The 18,312-nt window shown below is 50.7% G+C and overlaps 1 protein-coding gene across 4 annotated transcripts in view; it reads right to left on the reverse strand.

The window, feature by feature from the left end:
- Positions 1-18,312, reverse strand: part of LOC112988015 (ciliary neurotrophic factor receptor subunit alpha) — a 333,191-nt gene that overhangs the window by 79,932 nt on the left and 234,947 nt on the right. For 3 of the 4 annotated variants that reach the window (XM_064500202.1, XM_064500204.1, XM_064500203.1), the window contains one exon: positions 17,285-17,366. The exons of the other annotated variant lie outside the window; for it this stretch is intronic. In XM_064500202.1, the coding sequence (XP_064356272.1) occupies positions 17,285-17,366 (82 nt within the window). The remainder of the gene's footprint in view (positions 1-17,284; positions 17,367-18,312) is intronic. 4 annotated transcript variants of the gene reach the window in all.

Genomic DNA, 18,312 nt, shown 5'->3' on the forward strand with positions numbered 1-18,312 from the left:
AAGCCTCCCGTAATAGTGGTTACACTAAAAAACTCCTTTGGGCTAAGCAAGTTAGGAAAAATGGCACAAACTCACAAAAGGAAGAAAAACACAACTAAACCACCTGACAGCCCGTATCCACTAATCCCTTATGCTGTGGATTACCAGGCTTGACACAAACATCTCCTCTATCTCCTGCCACTCTTCCAAACAAACTGTTTCCCCCAGCAGCCCTGCAAGCCAACTGCACATGTGTGCTTTGCAGGAGAGAAAGTCTATCAGAGCCCAAGGGTTCCCATCACATGGCCCCAGCCCAACTTAGACCCCCAGCGCAGTACTGCCCATGGTAGTGGGGTAGCCACCTTGGGATTGGGTCATGCAAAGCAAAGCTGCTGGCCCAGGCCACAGCATGAGTTAAAGATGTTCAGTGTTTACAAGGGGGCTTAATAGTCACTGTTCTGGCAGACAGGTTTGCATGAATTTCCACTGAGCTACTCCATTTCTACCCGACCTGTGCAAAGGCTACGCTCCCTCCTCTCTCAGTACCACCAGCCAGACTCCAAGTCTCACCATTCATAGCAAATGAGCAACAGCCTGTCCAGCTACACATGCCTAAGTAATCCAGTTTTCAGACTGACAAAAGAAGTCCATCCAGACTAGTCCTCAAAGCATATGCACCTTCCAGGAGTTTCTCCCTGGGTCAACAACGCAAAATGTCCAACGCATTAAAACAGCTGTAACATGAGCTGGGCTCGCCTTCACTCTTGATGGTTCTTGCTGTTCATTCTTCACTCTGGAGCTGTGATTTAGGACAGGATGAAGACTGTAACAGGATTAAATCTGCCACCTAAATCCTGAAATTTTCCTTCTGGGTTTATATCCAAAAAATTGTACTGATGGATCAATAGAAGGACGCTCACAGCCATCTCTCTGGAGCCGCCAAGAATGTAATTGCAAAAATCTGGAGAAAGAAACACATGATGGATAGAAAAGTGTATGGTCTCACAGAACTCAGCTTGTACTGAGCCACTGATACCATAATGATAAACTAGCCACGTGCCTGGAAAAGCCATGCCCAGGCTATGCAGAAAGATGGACAACTTCATATGGCGGGGGAGGTTCCCGAACGTCAGACACTTTAAAGGTCAATTCCTGTTTTGGCAAGACTGCAACCCCCAGCCTGTCTGACACCCATTCCAACCATGAGCCACCGTCTGGAAGCTGAGGGACTTGGGGGGCATTCACCAACACAGAGAATGGCTGAGCGCTCTAGGTCTCTCTAAACTCCAATAGCATCTTACTTTGAGAGGTTTGCAGAGGTGGAGAGAGATGCATTTACACACTACTTACAGCAAAGCAATGCAGCAGTGAGGACTTTAGCATAAGACACAAGTTTAGCTCCCTGCACTGCCATATTGCAGCCACAGGGGAGAACTACTTGCAGCTACATGGAGATATACACATGATTAACACTTTAGGGGCCTGCAGAGAGCTTCACCTAACCAAGTACATCTGTCCATCTGAATTAGTTCTTTAATCTCCCATTTCAGCTGTTTCTAGAGTGCAATCCATCGCATCCTAGTATGGACCTCCCAACTATGCCAGATGAATTACGTTCTAAAAGCACCTATTTGCCTCCAGAGATGCTGGATATCTTGCTCAGACACTTATGAGACTTATCCCATCCTGAACCTCCCCTAGATTACTTGGGAGACAAGGCACACCCAATGTCTTAAAAGCCCTTCTTGGCTTCCCAGCGGTGGCAAGGTTGCTGCTGCATTCAGACACAGAGAAGCTGAGGGCAGAGGGAGCACTTCAAGACCACACGCTACAATGGCTGGACCTCCTCGTTAGCTGATGGACTCTGCTCTGACTCTGCTGTGCTAAGGATGACAGAAGATGTGCCTTTTGGGATGTCCAGCTAAGACAATGCCAAGAATCAGAAAAATTAAGAAAAAAACCCCAACCCCGCATAAATGTATAAATAAATGTTACTTTTCAAACACCATCTTTCAAAGTCTCATGTCATTATTATTCTCACATGATTTTCCTTTCTGCCTCCCACGCTGCCATGGTAGCAGCTACCTAACTTTTGAAGAGCACCTACTGGTTACATGAAAATGGCTGCAGTGATTATATTGCAACACTTCACTGCTTCCCTGAGCCACAGCTCCCTCCTCCACTGTTGGAAGTGAAGTACAATCAATGCTCATTAATTAAGGGCCAGACCTGCCAACCACGGTCACACTGAGTTCAGTGCTGTTTCTTGACTATTCAGGGCTTGCTCTCTGTAAAAGCAAGGAGGCAAAGCTCAGCCTTAAGCAACTGGCGCTGAAAACAATGGAGACTCACTTTGCAAGCTGGGAGGGACAGACGTGTCCCTTTGCTCTTAGGGCTGAGAGCAGGAGGAGTCGCAGGCATGGAGGTAGATCTGATGGGCCGCAGCTGTAAGTCAGCAAAGTACCATTGACGTGATGGAAAAGACAATAAGTCAGCTAAAGGTGCTACGATAACAAGCCTCATTGGACAGACAGCTAGGCAGGCAGACAGCTTCAAAAACGTGGGCCTCTTCACAGTCTGAGCTCCGTGCATCAAGCGCAGAGTTTGGTAACCTGAGAGCTGTCTGTGCTCAGTGTGAATGGTGAGTTCCTCTGGCAAGAGCCGTACAAGCGTGAGAGACCTTCTCAACATGAGGGATAGGTCACAGGCTGGGGGCTGTTTCTTGACCTCTTCAAAAGCCCAACAAGTTAAACGCTTTGTGATGGTCAGAGATGGCTATTTGAATATCCCTCTGACTATTCATGCTCTGGCTGGGAACCACAGAGTTGGCAGAGCCATAACAGCGCCCAAGATCAAGCAGAGGATGCTGGTGATGAGTCCAGTGAGAGAGCACAAGCATCTGCCAAAAAAAGGGGTTGGGTATGTCCTTTTCTCCTACTGCCCAAAGACCGGTGCCCTGCTCAGGAGGGTGATGCCTGGTAAGTGGAAGGGAAGGATTAGGGTGAGGGCTGGGGAGGATCCTCTGGGACAAAGGTTTGGAGATAGCTGAAGTAGAGAAGAATCCCCATAAGGCTGGGGTTAATGGATTTCCAGTGGGAGCACTAATGGGAACGGTGTGGCAGCTCACTAGCATCAAGGGAGCCCATGGCCATCGGCAGCAGCCAAAACTCCTCCACCCTGCCAAGGGGTTTGAGCATGATGCTTTACGAGCTGGGAGACACTGAGCTGCAGCAGTGGGGATCCAAACTCCTAAACTTTTCCACCACTGTCCTTCCCCTACACCATGAGGCAGGGACCCAGGCCCCAAGGAAAGAAAAAATGGGCACATGGGTCAATCACCCTGTGCTTTCCACCACAAAGATAAAGCTAATTTTCAGCTCCGCTGAGCACAGAAACTTGGATATGATTGCCAGCCAGGCACATAGTGCTTTGCTGCATGCCCCAGATATTGCGCCATCCTCTCAAAACAGCAGGAAACCTGCAGGGGTCGGTTGCCTGTTTCTACTCCTGAGCAACATCATTAGATTTTCATGCCTTTCTCCGGGCCTCTCCAGTTGTCCCAGCAGCTGGCAGGGGTTGTGGCAGGTCTCCAGGTTCATGCTCCCAGTTATGCCCAGGTACAGATGGCTTTCCGAGGAAAATCACAGGGAGATGGACAGACACTGGCTTCTGGATTTAGCACAGCAACACACCTGAAAGTCTTGGGCTGGTTTCTCTTGCCCCTGTGTGCCTCAGTTTACTTGCACAGTGTGCTCTCAGCTGGAGTAACCACACTGCAGTGCAGGCAAGCCACAGACACAGCAGATAGTCCTAACTGCCAGGGCTTGCGGTTTGGCTGGAGTCAGAGGCTCTCTGTGACTCAGCTTCAGAAGTCTCAAGTTCATGGCTAGGGCTTGAGACTTCCCTTGGGAGTGCTCCGGGCTTGGCTTACAGTCCACCCGGGAGTGGATTTGTGCATAAACAATGCTGATGGTGAGCAAACCTTGCCTGGCTGGTTGAAGAGGACCTGTGCTTGCATAACTGTATAGATGTGGGGCTACAAGGACCAGCCCCAGACAGCGGACCCCTGTGCACGTGATCTGCATGACACAGGTTTGCACCAGCTGTTGCCAATGCAACCAGGGAAGTGTCTGCATTCCTGCTGCTCACAAAAGGACAGGGTCCTACTCCCACTCTATAGCTCTGTTACCTCCACAAGGGTCTTAGAAAGTGCAACAGCCATGACTGCCTCAACTTTACCTTGTTTAGGATCCTCAAGGCAGGAGGTCTGAGCACCCTGCACCTGCACATGGCACAGAACAGCAGGGTACAAAGGAGACCTTTCTCCAGAGAGCAGAAACGCACTCAGACATAACAAAACATTGATTTCCACCCTGCTCTCAGCTAGCAGAGCTGTGTTATCCAGCAGCATGCACATGCTCCTTGCTCAGTGCCGGGACATCAGAAATACATGCACACACATGCACATCTCATTATACCTAAGCAAATTCAGCAGGGAACAAGCGAGATGCACTACATGCTGCAGCTCTGCTTTAGATCATTCATCCCGGCCAGACCTTCGGTGTGATGGTGCCATCTCCTTTCTGCCTACAAAGCACGAAGCTCTGCTGGCAGAACTCCTCCAGGCTTTCAGCCCTGTTTTTCAGCCTGAGCTCTGCAGATCTCTGGCTGTTTGGTAGCACTCCAGAAGAGATAACGAAGGAGGGCCTGGGTATTGCTGGACAGCTCAAATAAGCTACCAGGGATGTACACCAGGGGAAATGTTTCAGGATTTGCAAACTGGAAAAGCTAGAAAGGCTCTGTCAAGACACATTGAACCCAGGATGGAGAGGGATGCATGATGCTCTGCCAGCTGCACATACCCCATGGTGAGGCTCTGCCCCATCCACAACGAGATTTGCACCGGGAGGCAGATGTGTCCTGTCCAGGGCTGTGTGCCGGGACTAACCTCCTAGAGATGCATATGCAGCTGTGTAAGGAAAAGTACTTAGCCCCTTCTCGTTGCCTCTGGAGGGGAGGTGATGGCTGTTTCATCCCCACGCTGACTCACATGCACAAAGCCCCTTTCCTAACACCAGCCTTGGCAGGATGCCTTTAAGCAAAGGAAGAGGGTGCAATTAGCCTCCAGACTCCTTAGTTTCAATTAGCACCTGGTGGCAGCTGAGCCTAAAGAACAACCTTTCGCAGCAAATCCTACACCAAGAGATCAATGGTCCATACACTGGACTAATAATGCTGTAACCCCTCCTGCTTCCACCACTGTTGATCGCTTTGCGGTCTCACTTCACTTCTTCACCTGATTGGCCTTCCTGAAGCACTCATTACAAGGTGACATGCATCACTTTTCCCCTTTGTAATGAGGCTGCCACAGACCCTGCTCAATCTATCTTCTTTTTCTTCTTTTTCTTTTAATATGCCAAAATTATATTGGCTTCTCCGCATGGATCCACTCCATTTCGTGCTGCCCATGCCTGCTTATCCTGAAAGATGATCTTTTCGTCCCTAGGACAGACTGCAAATCTTGCAAGTCGCTCTCCTGTTTATTTTTCACACTCCAGCATCTCCCACTCAGATTAGGAATCTGAGTATTAAGTATTTCCCTTTGCACACAAGCACCGTTTCTGCCCAGATAAATTAACCCAAAAAAGATTCTACATTTTAAGGTTCATGCATGTTATGTCCCAGCATCTGCTCTGTTAAGCATGCTTCCTGATCCCTCTGCTCTTGCTCTTTTCCTACCCTAGCAAAACCCTCTCCCCAGAAAGCAGAGATGATGATGTTTGATCTCAATGCCTTGTTCTGACTGCCTTCCCCTTATCCAGGGCTTTGCTTGGTCACCGATGTGTCATAGGTGGACTGAAGCCAATTAGCAACAAGTGACTCACTCCATGCCCAACACTAATGATGGATGTGCAGGACCTGAATGACCCTGCCCCAGAGCCCCAGCCCTGCCAGTCCTGGAGTCCATCCGCAGGCAGTCCTGCTGACACACTTCAGTGCTGATTTGTAGTACCCTCTGGTAAGGTCTTGGGCTCCTGCAGTCAATGTCCCCAGAGCTGCCCCCAGAGCTGCACTCTGCTCTTTCAGCCTGACCAAAGATTTGCTTTGCAGTCACAGGGCAGCCTGTGATCCAGGACTTCAGTCACTGGAAACTCTTCAAAGCAGATAATTAACAAGCAGCACCTTCAGTCCAAGTTCAGCTGGACATGTGTCCTGGAACTGGAAGGGAATGGGCTGCTTTGGAAATGTGAGATGGCTGGCTCCCTAGGACAGCTGCATGTGACTTTCAAGGCAAGACCTTTTCAAGCTTTTTTTTTTTTTTTTTTTTTTTTTTTGGGGGGGGGGGGGGCGGCGTAATTCAAGCCAAACTCCTGAAGCACAAAAGGTTTCCACACCAACGGTAACTCTTTCCAGGATCTTCCATTTCTGGAATCCTTTGCAATGGCAATACAATGATGGGCATAACCCATGGACAAGGATTTCTTCCTCCCTCACCAAAGGAGATCAGTGCCAGGATAGGACATGACCCTTCTTCAAGAGCCATGGTGGCATAGAGCACATCACTGAGCGGGGCAGGGCTCCAGGTTTCCTTGCACTGTCTCCTCTGTGACCCTGACTATGCCAAGCTGCTTGGTGCCACCAGCCAAGGCTGCTACCTCACTTCTCAATGCTTTTTGGATCATCTGTGCACAAAATGAGTGACACAGGTCCTAGCACAGACCCTGGAGTCCTCCTGCAAACCTCTTCCCACCACAAAACTGAACCTGCAACACCCTGTGTCTCTGGCACTGGTTCCTCCAGGCAATTCTGCCATACCCCAGGAGGATGTCAATTTTCTGCTAACCTTTTGTGCTTGTCAAAGCTCTTTTGAATGCCTGGGTGGACAAACCCCATTCCTCCTGTTTCATTGCTTGTCGATATGTTTAATGAAGTTTAAGAGATTACTGAGACATGGTTTTCCTTGCCATTGACAGAACTAATTAATCCTATCAGACTGCAATCCTCCCGGTGTTTTCTTCTTCTCACGCTCATTAAAAATGTGAACTATTTTCACCAGTTTTGTGGAATCACACTCACTGGTCCAAAAACTTCCAGACCTGCAATTTTACTCTTTAGCTTCTTTTTTTTTTAAATCTACACCTTTTTTATCTGCTTCAACACACAAGACCTACAGCTGATGGAAGAGTTCATGTTTTTGTTAACATCACAGACCTTCCTTACAGATTTCCTTCCAGGCTCTCAGATGGCAGATTACTGGCTTGCTCCAGAACCTCACCTCTGTTGACTTATTTCTAACTCTTTCCATTACCAGAAAGGTGTGAACTCAGTGGAAGCATCTCCAGCAACATCTTTTGCCATAGATTTGTATAGTAAAAGCAGTTTGCTGTTTGGCAACACCCTTTGCACGTCTTCACACTGCGGGAAGTGCAGTGGCTCCAAAGAGCATGCTTCCCAAGTCCTACAGCAGTGCTCAAGTCAGAGAGATGCTCCCTCTCGCATAAGTGCCAGTCCCTCTATTTTTCCTCCTGTCCTTTTCCTCTCTTCCCCAACTGTGGTTTAAGAGCATCTCTCCCTGTGTATCTGACAGCCCTTTACACAATGGGACATCAATCACATATGGATCTGCTGTTGTTTTTCAAGTGTAAACCCTAGATCACCATGGAGTGGAGTCATGCTCCTGGCAGGAGAGGCCACTCCTGCTTTGTGCACGCGCAGGAGCCCCTCCACCCTCCCAAGCTGTCGCAGTGACTTTCGGCAGTGCAAATTTAACAAAGACCTCCTCCCACTCTCTTTTGATGGAAATGAAGCCTCTTGGCTAGGTCCAAACTGGGAAGAGCGAGACTCAGACATGCTCCCAGCAGGGCTGTCCCTCCACGTCAGCCAGCTTCCCACGGGCATTCAGCTCCCAGGGTCCGTGGGGCAGCAAGGCAGGCCCCCGAGGCCACGGGGAGCGGGAGGCATCAGGCAAGGAAACACAGGCACTAAAAATAGGCTGTCTGCGGTAGGGGCTGACCACATTTATTAGCAAGCCTGTGCCCCGCCTGACCACAAGGTCAGCCTCTGAGAGCTCGGCCATAATTCACTCCATGTCTGGGCAGGAAATCTGCTTGAGCTCAGAGGGATGTCCAGTAATGGAAAGACACGTTCCAGGAGCTGGGGCTATTTTTGCTTTTTGTTTTATTTTGCAGATAGGAAATCTTTCAGGAGATGCATCTCGCTCTGCAAAAAAGCCACGTGCTTTGGGGCAGAAAGAGGGGGAGGAAAAGAAAAGAGGGGGAGAAAGGGAAAGGAGAGCAGCTGGAGAGGAGGAGAGGCAGTGCATTCCTGTTTGGGTCTGGGCTTCCTCTTATCAGACTCACCGTCACCATGTAAGGGCCGGGCAGGTCTGGGGAGGCAGCAGGGAAAGATTGGAGCAGCAAGGGGAACCACAGATATTTAACGGCTCCTAAATGCCACAATGTCATGTGCAATGTTTAACAGGTGGCAGCTGGAGTGTCACCACAGATGGGGTGAGTTGCTGTCAGCTGGGGTCTCCCACGGGGCAAGGCACTGTGGGTTGGCAGGGAGATGGGGAAGGAAAGGGGAAGCCGCACAGTGCCAAATGCCCAAGGAGGGACACTACTGACCTTCCTTGCAAAGGCACCCAAGGGACGCGTCTACCATGCAACTTGAGGTACAGTCAGGTTGGACCCTGTGCCAGCAAGGGGCAGGTTGGTGGACTGGCCCCTGGAGGATGCAGTAACCACACCAGAATGATGCCTGCCTCGAGACAGACAGACGTGGACCTGGGACAGCTTAGCCCGGGGAAGAAGGCAAGGCAAACGAGATGAAGCCATGAAAAGCAGATGCCCGCCTTTGAATGGCAGCCTTCAGAATGATTTAAGCAGGTTCTGTTGCGGTGAAGCTCAAATCCTAATCGCGGTACCTAAGCAGCTGGCACTGGAGCCTTCATATGAGGGGTAATGCATCCCTGATGACTCAGGCTGACTCACTCGCCATGTACATGAGCTGCTTACAGAAGTGAGCCTATTGCTTGGGGGGTGCAGAGGTGCAGGCAGTGCCTGCAATCAACTCTGCCAGAGGAGCTAGGGTCCTGATGTGCTCACACCTCCAGTAATGCCTTCATGCCTGTGGCTTTCTCCAAGCAGTCTCTTGTAGTGGGAAGGAGGCAGCTCCCAAGCAAGAGCATCTATTTGTGACATACCCTCAGGCCAAGAGTTTTCAGGTACAGATGGCTCCTTTACCAGAATGTGTTATACCACTGTGCACAGAGCTCATTTAGCCGGATAACCAGCTGAGCTAAGCCCTGTGGCTTTGACTGTGCTGGGCTAATCTTGATAACATCCTTCCGATACCAAAAGATTTCTTTTTCTTGGTCCATCACCATCCCTCAGTTCTGGGTCTCCAAGCTCTCCATGGAGTTAATGATGGTGGGAACAGTGCTTGGACTGTGAGATGGCTCACAGAGAGCAAGAGGTACAGGACAGGAAGAAGCTGAGCTACGTCTTGCTTCCTAGCTGGAGAGAGGTTTTGGAAACACTATGCAACCAGCTCTAACGCTGAACAGGACTGGATTTTGGAATGAGAGTCATATTTCAGCCAGCTGGATAATGAGAGTATCCAGAGTTAAAACAGGAAGGATTAAAAAATGTAATTGCTAATGGGAAATTAATTGTTAATGGGGAATGATCATTGTAGGAGGGTGTTTCTATTGTGGCCCCGCAGGGCTCCGTTCTTGGCCTGTTGCTAATCACTCACTTTATCAATTACCTTGAAGGAAACATAAAACTGTTGCTGGCAAAATTTGCTGGTGACACTAAGGCTGCCATATATAATGGAAAGGACAAGTCCACTGTACACAGAGATCTGGAGCAGTTAATATACTAGCCTTACTTCAGCAAGAGCATGTGTTTTAATGCAGCCAAATGCAAGTCCATTCATCTACAGGGAAGGAATGTAGGCCAGATTTTCAGGAGGCAGGAGTGTGATTGGGGAGGACAACTCTGATAAGGCCTTGGCAGGAACCACCTAGAGATGAAGTGCTAGTACGTTGTGACTAGAGTGAAACTTGGCTGGAGATGCAAGGAAATGTCAAGGGGAGTGGGAAGATGGTAAGCAATAGGCAGGAGGCAGAGCCTTCCCTTGCACTGGCCCAAGACTGAGCATGGAATGAGGCTCTCCAGGAAGCATGCACCATCTCAAGCCTACCGGCCTTTTGCTTGGCATGCGCACGCGTTCCCTTTGACCTTGCCTTTCCCAGCATGAACAGAGAGCAGTGAGTGTCTGGGTATGGGTAATTATAAAAATTCCAAAACACTCTGTTGCACACACATCTCGCCCTAGGGAAAGGACAGAAAAAAAAAACAACACATGACAGATGTTAGTCATGTCACTTAATGCATGACTGAAATGCACTGCAATATCATGGTGAGAAGCGAAGCGAAGAGAAGAGAAGAGAAGAGAAGATCCTCTGGATGTAGATCTGGAGACACTACTTCTGCAGTGCTGCCTTAAGAGCAGATGCACACACTTCAGAAAGGATGGCTATGAACTGGAAACAGCTTAGTAAAGACTGATTGGAGCAATGTGGAAAAAACAAGAAATAGTTTGGAATGAGAAATGCAGGATGCCCAGCGTAAGCCCAACCAAAGGAAATTAAAATATAACTTGGTCGATTTCTGTAAGTACCTAGCCAGGGGTAAATCTTTGCACTCTGAAATCTAGCAGAGGAAGGCATGAGGAGATCCAACGGCTGGATGCTGAGGTTTCCCAAATTTAGATGAGAAGAATTAGGTGAGAAGGAACATGCTACAGGACTCGCTCACTTCTTCATGCCAAGGCAGAAAGATACTCTAATCCGGCCTCTGGCCCAGGCACTCACACCACTTCCTCCTGCCCTTAAATTTCTCTTTTGGGAGAACTAAGAGGTTAGAAAAGGTCTAGGACAGACCCTAACTGCTGGTGACTGAAGGCTTGGATGAGGTGGGTATCACGCTCTGTCTCTTACAGGTCTTCTTGCACCTTGCCCTGAAGCAGCTGATGCATGTCACTGCAGGGACTAGAGAGGACTTCGCTTTGTTGAAAGAGTTCTAAAAATAGCTATATATAAGAAGAAACACGCAGAGCAAGTGTCTCTGTGTGTCAGGCACTGGGCCCTGCTGCTCCAGCTCAGAGCATGGCTCCAAGAGCTCTGATGTCTGCTCTGGGTTGCAACCAGCACCGCCTGCCCACAGAAAATCCACAGAGAAAACTGTAGTACCTTCTGGCTCCTTGCAGAGTGGAGGCCAGGAGGAGCATAAGCTCAAGACAAGGCACGTGAGATGTTTCCCCCAAATACCCCACTTGGCTCTAGACACTGTGGCACAGGGACACATCACAGATTACACAGCCGAACAATATGCTGGCTTCAAATTTTTATAACCAGGAATAATCGGATTAAATCAAGCAGAAAAAAATGATTGGATCACCCAGGTTTCACAAATTCTGTTTCCAAAGTGATCAGCAGGAACAAAGCCATATTGTTAGTACAGGGCAGGTGTGGAAGGCCCCTGAGACTGCTTGAGCTGCTGAGCAGACATTAGCAATAGATAGCAAAATTGGGCTCAAGAAAAGCAGCAGGGGATGTAAGAGGGAAGAATATCACAATGACATTTTTAAAAAGTCAGTGTTGTGCAAAAATAGATGTACTCTAGCTGAAAAACAGGGAAAAAGACTGATGGAAAAAAAATCCCAAACTTTCTTCTCACCCACCCCAACTATACTGAAACTTTGAAATTACAAAGAGCAAGATTATTTTTTAGCTTTGTCAAACAAAAGAGTCAGAAGGATTGTCAGCAGGCCGGCTGACACCCCTGGCCAGTGTGTTACCCTTGGTAAATATGTATCCAACCTCTTCTCAAAACCCTCTGAAGGTTCTGAGCATTGCTAAAGCTAGTTTCTCACCATCTATGCTTAGGGAGTATTCATGAACATCCCACCCAAGCCTAGAAAGGCTGTAACCTTAGCCCGTGACTTCCTTGTGGCTTTACTGGCCACAAAGCCCATATGTGACATCCCTGTCCATCCCCCTCTGCAGTGTTACAGGAGACAGATGGACCTGATCTGAGCAACTTAAGATCTCTTTTGGCCTGACGCTTCCTCTCCTTTGGAGAAGTACAGACAACATCCTCTTTGTGCATCCAACTCATAGACACCAGAGAGAGCCTCGTGGCGTAGGTAGCTCATCACACTGAATACAAGTGCCTTAACTAAGCATCATTCAAACAACAACTAAAACAGCTCAGAGATCTACAAACAAACCACATATTTCTGCAAAAATCCACAAACCACCTTCTACACAGAAAACGCACACAAATCCCAGAGAACACCCCTAAAACCAAAGCAACAAGTTTAACTAACTGCACTAGTCTGATGCCCTGGGGACTTGGATGGGATATGTAATGCATGAGGAGGCAGGGCCCTGAAAGAGCTGGTTGCATCCCAGCTGGCCCACAAACGCAACATGAAGAAGGCTGGACGAGGCAAGGAGGGCAGAGAGGGAGGTAACTACAGATGGTTTCTCATTGAGAAGTCAATTTGCATCCCTTTGCTGTGCATTGCGAAGGCTGTTTACCAGCCTAGACTTTGCCTTGGCTGAAATGTGGTCAGCATTTCTAAGGAGGCGCATGCAAACAGGAACTCCCGGGAGGCTTTGCAGCAGAACTGATTGCAAAAGATTAGCACAAGGGCTGAATGGCACAAGAGAGGAGGGAAAGTAATGAAACAAAATCTCTCTTTCTCTTCCTTGGTTGAAGAATGATGGGGGCTAATTGCTTGTTGCTGGTGAGAAAGCAGGGATAGCAGCTTCTACGCACATCAATAAATTAACCCCGGCACGTGGCATCTGAAACACATTCATTTCCAGAGGCATTTATCTCTTTGTCTCCTCTCCAGGGTGAAAACGTAATTATTGTTTAAACGTGAGTTAATTCAGCAAGGTGAAGATCAATAAAGCAGAATTACTCCTCTTTTAAAAGCAGAGAAATCTCAGTCTGGGACAGATGTGGATGTAACTGTGGCAGAGCTGATGGATGGCGAAGAAGCTGTGGCCATGGCAGGAGGCCGGAGCAGTGAGCTCCCTCTTGCCAGGATTTCTGTAGCTGGATAACAGTTCCTTTCAGCCACAGGCAGTCCTGGCAGTGGCTAGAAAGAGCTGAAATCACCCATGCACACCCATTTTGTGACCTGACACATGGCTACACATCTCCAACATCTAAAAACTTCCCAGGCTAAGGAGTTTTGGCCAAGCCCCAGGTCTCCATGCCATGGCCTCTTCCCTTCCTTTGAGGGCACCTAAGCACTGCTGTGGAGAGGATCTCTGCAGGGTAGCGGATCTGCCAGTGCTGTTCTCAGTGTTGATGGGGGACACAACTGAAGCCCCAGTCTACCAAAGCTGCACGTGTTACAGCAGGCAGCTTCAGTTCTTTTCTCCCCTATGGTTTTCCTATCGCCATCCTATATTCTGAAACAAATCAGCAACGACTGCTGCCTAGAGAAGAAAATGCAAGAAGGAAAAGGCCAGGGAAAACTGAGCTACTCCGGCTAACGCGGAGGATACCAGGCTCTCCTGCGTGGCCTTTAGCTAGCTCTTCTTCCTCTGACTCCTCTTGTTTCTTCTTGCAACTCTTGTCTATCCCTCTGCTTTGCCGGGAGCTTTGCAGATTCATGGGACAAAAAAAATACTGGCAGGGACACCCAGAGGCACGGCAGGTCTCCTCAGAGCCAGCCATGCCCAGAGCTGGCTCCCTTTCCTGCTTCTGCTGCAAAACACATGCCCTGACCACTCACTCGGCAAGCCCCATAGCGGGGCCCAGCATCAGCCTGCCGCCACGGCCAGGGTGGGCAAATGGCATGGATTCAGCGCAACACCGGCTCGAGCTGCAGCAATCCCACCCACGCTGGCCCAGCTTCAGTGAGACCAAGCGCGTCAGCAGAGACCGCCAGAGCCACCCAGCGTGATGGGATTAGCAGCGTGGAGTGATTGGTTTAGCAGCAATTGGATTAGCAGTGAGTGCACTGTGTAACTCCTGCTTGACAGGAGCTGCTGTCTCCCTGCTACGCTGTTCGCTTCAGCAGCACCCAAGGTTCACCCCAGCTGCCCGAAAACAGTGTCAATGCAGGCGCAAAAGGCAGCACAGCACCTCCCGTGTGCCAAAGGCATCGTGGCAGAGGAAGGCTGAGAGCGATCTTAGTTTGATAGCTCTAGCTTGTGGCAGTGCCTATCAGGCTGGCTGAAGTTGTATCTTCAGCAACCTGCCGCGGGGGCAAAGCAAGGGAGCTCCGTATCTCAGCTCCAGCTGCTGCCCGCTTGTGGAGGGAGTGATCCTGCTGGCAGCGCAGCCTGTTCCCTCTTGCAAGGACCATGCGTTAAGGCATGGCAGGTACCCAGCCTCAGAGTATGTTGCATGCACTGCCAAAAACAAGTGTAGAGTACAGGGCATCACCAGAAGAAAACTGTCTTCCAGAGCAAGGCTGTCCTGAGGATGTACTCAGGACCAGAGGGATGAAAGATAATGGCAGCTCCTGTACATCCACTTAGCTCCGACCTCCTCCAGCACCCCAGCCTCTGAGTTTGGGGAGCTCCTTGGCTCCTGTGTCCCAGACAAATGCACCCTTCAGTCTCACAGCTCTGAGGAGTGGGGCCAAAGACGAGCAGCAGAGGAATTAACACATGAGCAACCTCACCTCCACTGAGCCCAACACTGCTGTTATTTCATGTGGCACTTTGTAGGATGCTTTGGTAATCACCGGGGTGCACATGAGAGTCAGAAGCAGGTGCCTGACCTCGCAGCATCGTGCTCGCACACACTTAGCAGCTTGTCACATCCTCCTCACTCAAGTATGCAGTGCTAATGCATCTCTTAAAGTGCTTCATGAGCTATTAAAGTTGAGCATGCCTCAGCCACATTACAAATGGACTTCATGCCAGCACATTTCCCCCACTCCACTCAGTCGGGATTTACGTTGTCTCAGGTGTTAGACCCGTTTGCCCTCCAGCATGGGAGAGGCGCTCCCAATGCTGGCTGCAGCACCAGGGCCTCTCCCAGCCCTGCCAGCCAGGTGCCGGGGACTGTGACACAGGGGGGATGGGGCTTGGCAGGAGACCTTCTGCTCCAAAGCACATGTCCACAGCCATGGCTCCCTCCCAGTCCCACAATAGCATTTCAGAGTGGTGTCCACAAGGAATGCAGGGCATAGTTCCTCAGGGGGATCGCTATATTTCAGCCAGATGTGGAACTGTCCCACCAGCCTTCTTCCAGCTCTTACAGCCTATTTTTCTCACTCTGTGGTCCCAAACTCCTTTTTACCTCCTCTAGGGCCCTTGTCCATTGCAGAGCAGCCTCTCTAGTTACTGTAGCTGGTGGAAGCCTTGTTTTATCCATGCATCGAGTCCAGATGCCTGTTGATGCCGTCAGGCTTCAGCAGCTCCTGTTCAGAGCTGGCGCCCAAGACGCCTCCCTGCCAAATGCAGCCAGGGCGAGGGAAGGAGGAGGGATGGAGGGAGGGGGAAGCTAAGCTGTCAAATCTGTGAATCCTGAGGGATCAAGGAGCCAAGGGCCTGGAACAGCAGCCTTACCCATGTCCACTCTCCCAGCACCAGCACATGCCTGCCAATGGTGAAATGTTTGGCTCTGGCCAGTGCTGGCAGGGACTAGTGATTCATTTCTCTGTCTAGACAATGCATTTCCACAGTGCATATCCCTGAAATATGCACCTGAATATTCCTGAAATGGTACCTCCATCTTTTGCGCATCTATCTGTGGGACAAGTTTGGGCTGCTATCCCTGCAACACAGGGGGAAGCAACACAGTACATCCAAGGGATGCTCTGGCAGCCTTACCCGAGGTCTTTCAAGGTACTGGTGGCCTCAGTTCTCTGAAGAAAGCATCCCACTACCATGAGCAGCACACAGCTCACCTCCACTCCAGCTCCTTCCACCACTCAGCACCCAAACATGTTGAGCAGGTGCCCCAGGAAAGTGCTGGGACTGCTCACCCAACATCACCCAACAGACTCTCCCTGCTGCCAGAGCATAGCTGGCGTTATGCGCTGGGGATGCACCACCGGACCCCAACTGTTCTGTGTCCAAGCAAATAGGGCTCTCAGCTTACAAACTGGCCTGGATGCTGTCTCTGGTAGCCTCCAGCAATGTAAAACCACCCAGCTGGATTTAGAGAAACTTTTCTTGCCTCTTCAACAGTAGCAGCACTTGATCTGCAGGATCTAAGAGTGAATTTTCCATGTGGGAACTGGACAGGAATGTGTACTCTGTGCTGTCAGTTAAGCAGGGGTCCAAGCCCCTTCTCAAGAGCAGAATGGCCCATTGCTGTCCCCCAGGCACACATGGACAACCTCAGCACAGTCCCAGCTCTCTCATTCATGCCACCAGCTCAGTGGGATGCCCTGGTTGGGTTCATCAACCCCACAGAGCCCATGGATGCACACATGTCCCCTTTAGAGCCAGTCAGCAAAATTCTCCTTTGTAATTCACAGAAAGCAATACAGGCAGGCTAGCTGCCAGCAAAGCAAGTGACTTTTGGGGTTCCCCCTTTTTGCCCCCCTTTGGCAGGGCTGCCATAGGTGGCCCCAAAGGTTGGACCCAACTAGCTGTCCCAAAACCCTCCTGGGTCCTCCAGCTCCAACTTCTCAACACCTCTTTAGTCTCTGTAAAGCTGTTGCTAAGGAAAGACCCAATGCCCCACTGACCTGGAGAGGCGTGAGCTAGTGGTGCGTGCAGCTGGGCCAACCCTGAGTGTGGGTGCTGGCCACAGGCTCAGATGAAGCAGGTGAGCTGGGCTTCGAGAGACGGAAACTCAGTCCCAGCAGCCACCCACCCCAGGATAAAGTCACCCCAGGAGGCAAGACCAGGACGAAGCACTGGTCTGCCTCCTCCCACGCTCCCACTCCTTCAGAGGTGGATGGCACAGGACAGTATGCACAAAAGGGGGGACAAGGGGGTTAGAGACGGTGACCTGGCAGTAAGGGCACCCCAGACACAAAGGGGTCTGGGTAGGACAAGGCGCATCTGGGGGACAAGGCCATGTGGGCAGGCGCTTGGCGGGATGCAGGTTTTGCTGGCGAAGTTGCCCAAAGGCCAGCAGGAGGGAGCACGCGCGTCACAGAGGAAAGTAGAGGCCAACGACTAGAAAGGTAACATCAGGCAACCCCGGGCAGCACACACGGCTTGCCCCCGGAGAGCGGCCAGGGGAAAGGCGCCCGGATTTTTTGGGGAAATGCATGGTTGGAGATGTCGGAAGAGACTCACCCTGCTGGCTGTGTCTCTGAGCGTACACCACCACCACCGCGGCAAGCACCACGCAGCAGGCTGACGGCACCGGGTTAGCCATCTGTGGAAGCAAACACAAGGAGCAGCAGTCAGCGTCAGGCTCCGGGAGAGCTCGCCTGCAGCACGCTGAGAGCCAGTCTTGGGGTGCGGTGTGGCCTCAAGGAGCTGGCCGCGAAGCAAGACGCCAGCATGGCCACGGGGGAACTTTCTGCAAAAAGAGTCATTTTGCCAGCACGCTCTTCTTCCTTCAGTGGCCTCTGGCACTTTCCACTGGAGCTGCCAGCAGAGTCAGGTGCCCAGAGGCTACAATAATGCCTTGCACAGATGCTGCATTTCTCTCACCTCATTTCCAACTTTTCCCTGAGCAAGTCAAACTCTAGTGCCGGGCTCTCTCAGGCAGCTGCAGCATCACCCCAGGAGCAGGCACAGGAGCCTAGTGCGGGCAGTTGCTGCTCTAGCGTGGTCTCTCCTGATCCTGGTGTTACTCGTACAGCACTGAGCACTGCGCTGCCCTGATAGAACAGCAGCAGCATTTATGGGCATGCAAGAGACACTGTAACTCTCATTGGCGTCTCCGCAGTGGCTGAATAGCTGCTGGCCTGGGAAGCCAGCTGGGTTGGCAGGAGCTGCAGCAGGGAGGGGGAACCTGCCCTTTTCTTTGAATCAGGCTCCCAGCACAGCTGAGCTCTCTTTTTCCAGATAGCTCCCTCGCTCCAGCTTATTATTTCTGCAATCAAATAAAACGGGGCTGTGGAGGTAGGAGCTGGCTAGCAGAAATGAGAGGCAAGGCTCCTTCTGCAGGCGGGACCTGTTTGGGTGTGGAGCGGAGAGAAGCATTTTAGCCAGATTGTCGCGACAGGCTGAACTCACTGCCAGCGAGCAAGGCTGAGGCCAGGCACCAGCCAGCACTGTGGGATCATGTGCCGGGGCAGGGAAAGCTCGGACCTCCGTCTCCAAATCATGCCGGCTGCTTGGCTCCCCTCTCACCTCCGCGCACAGTGCAGCAC

The sequence above is a fragment of the Dromaius novaehollandiae genome, chromosome W (genome assembly GCF_036370855.1).
Source record: "Dromaius novaehollandiae isolate bDroNov1 chromosome W, bDroNov1.hap1, whole genome shotgun sequence".
NCBI lineage: Eukaryota > Metazoa > Chordata > Aves > Casuariiformes > Dromaiidae > Dromaius > Dromaius novaehollandiae.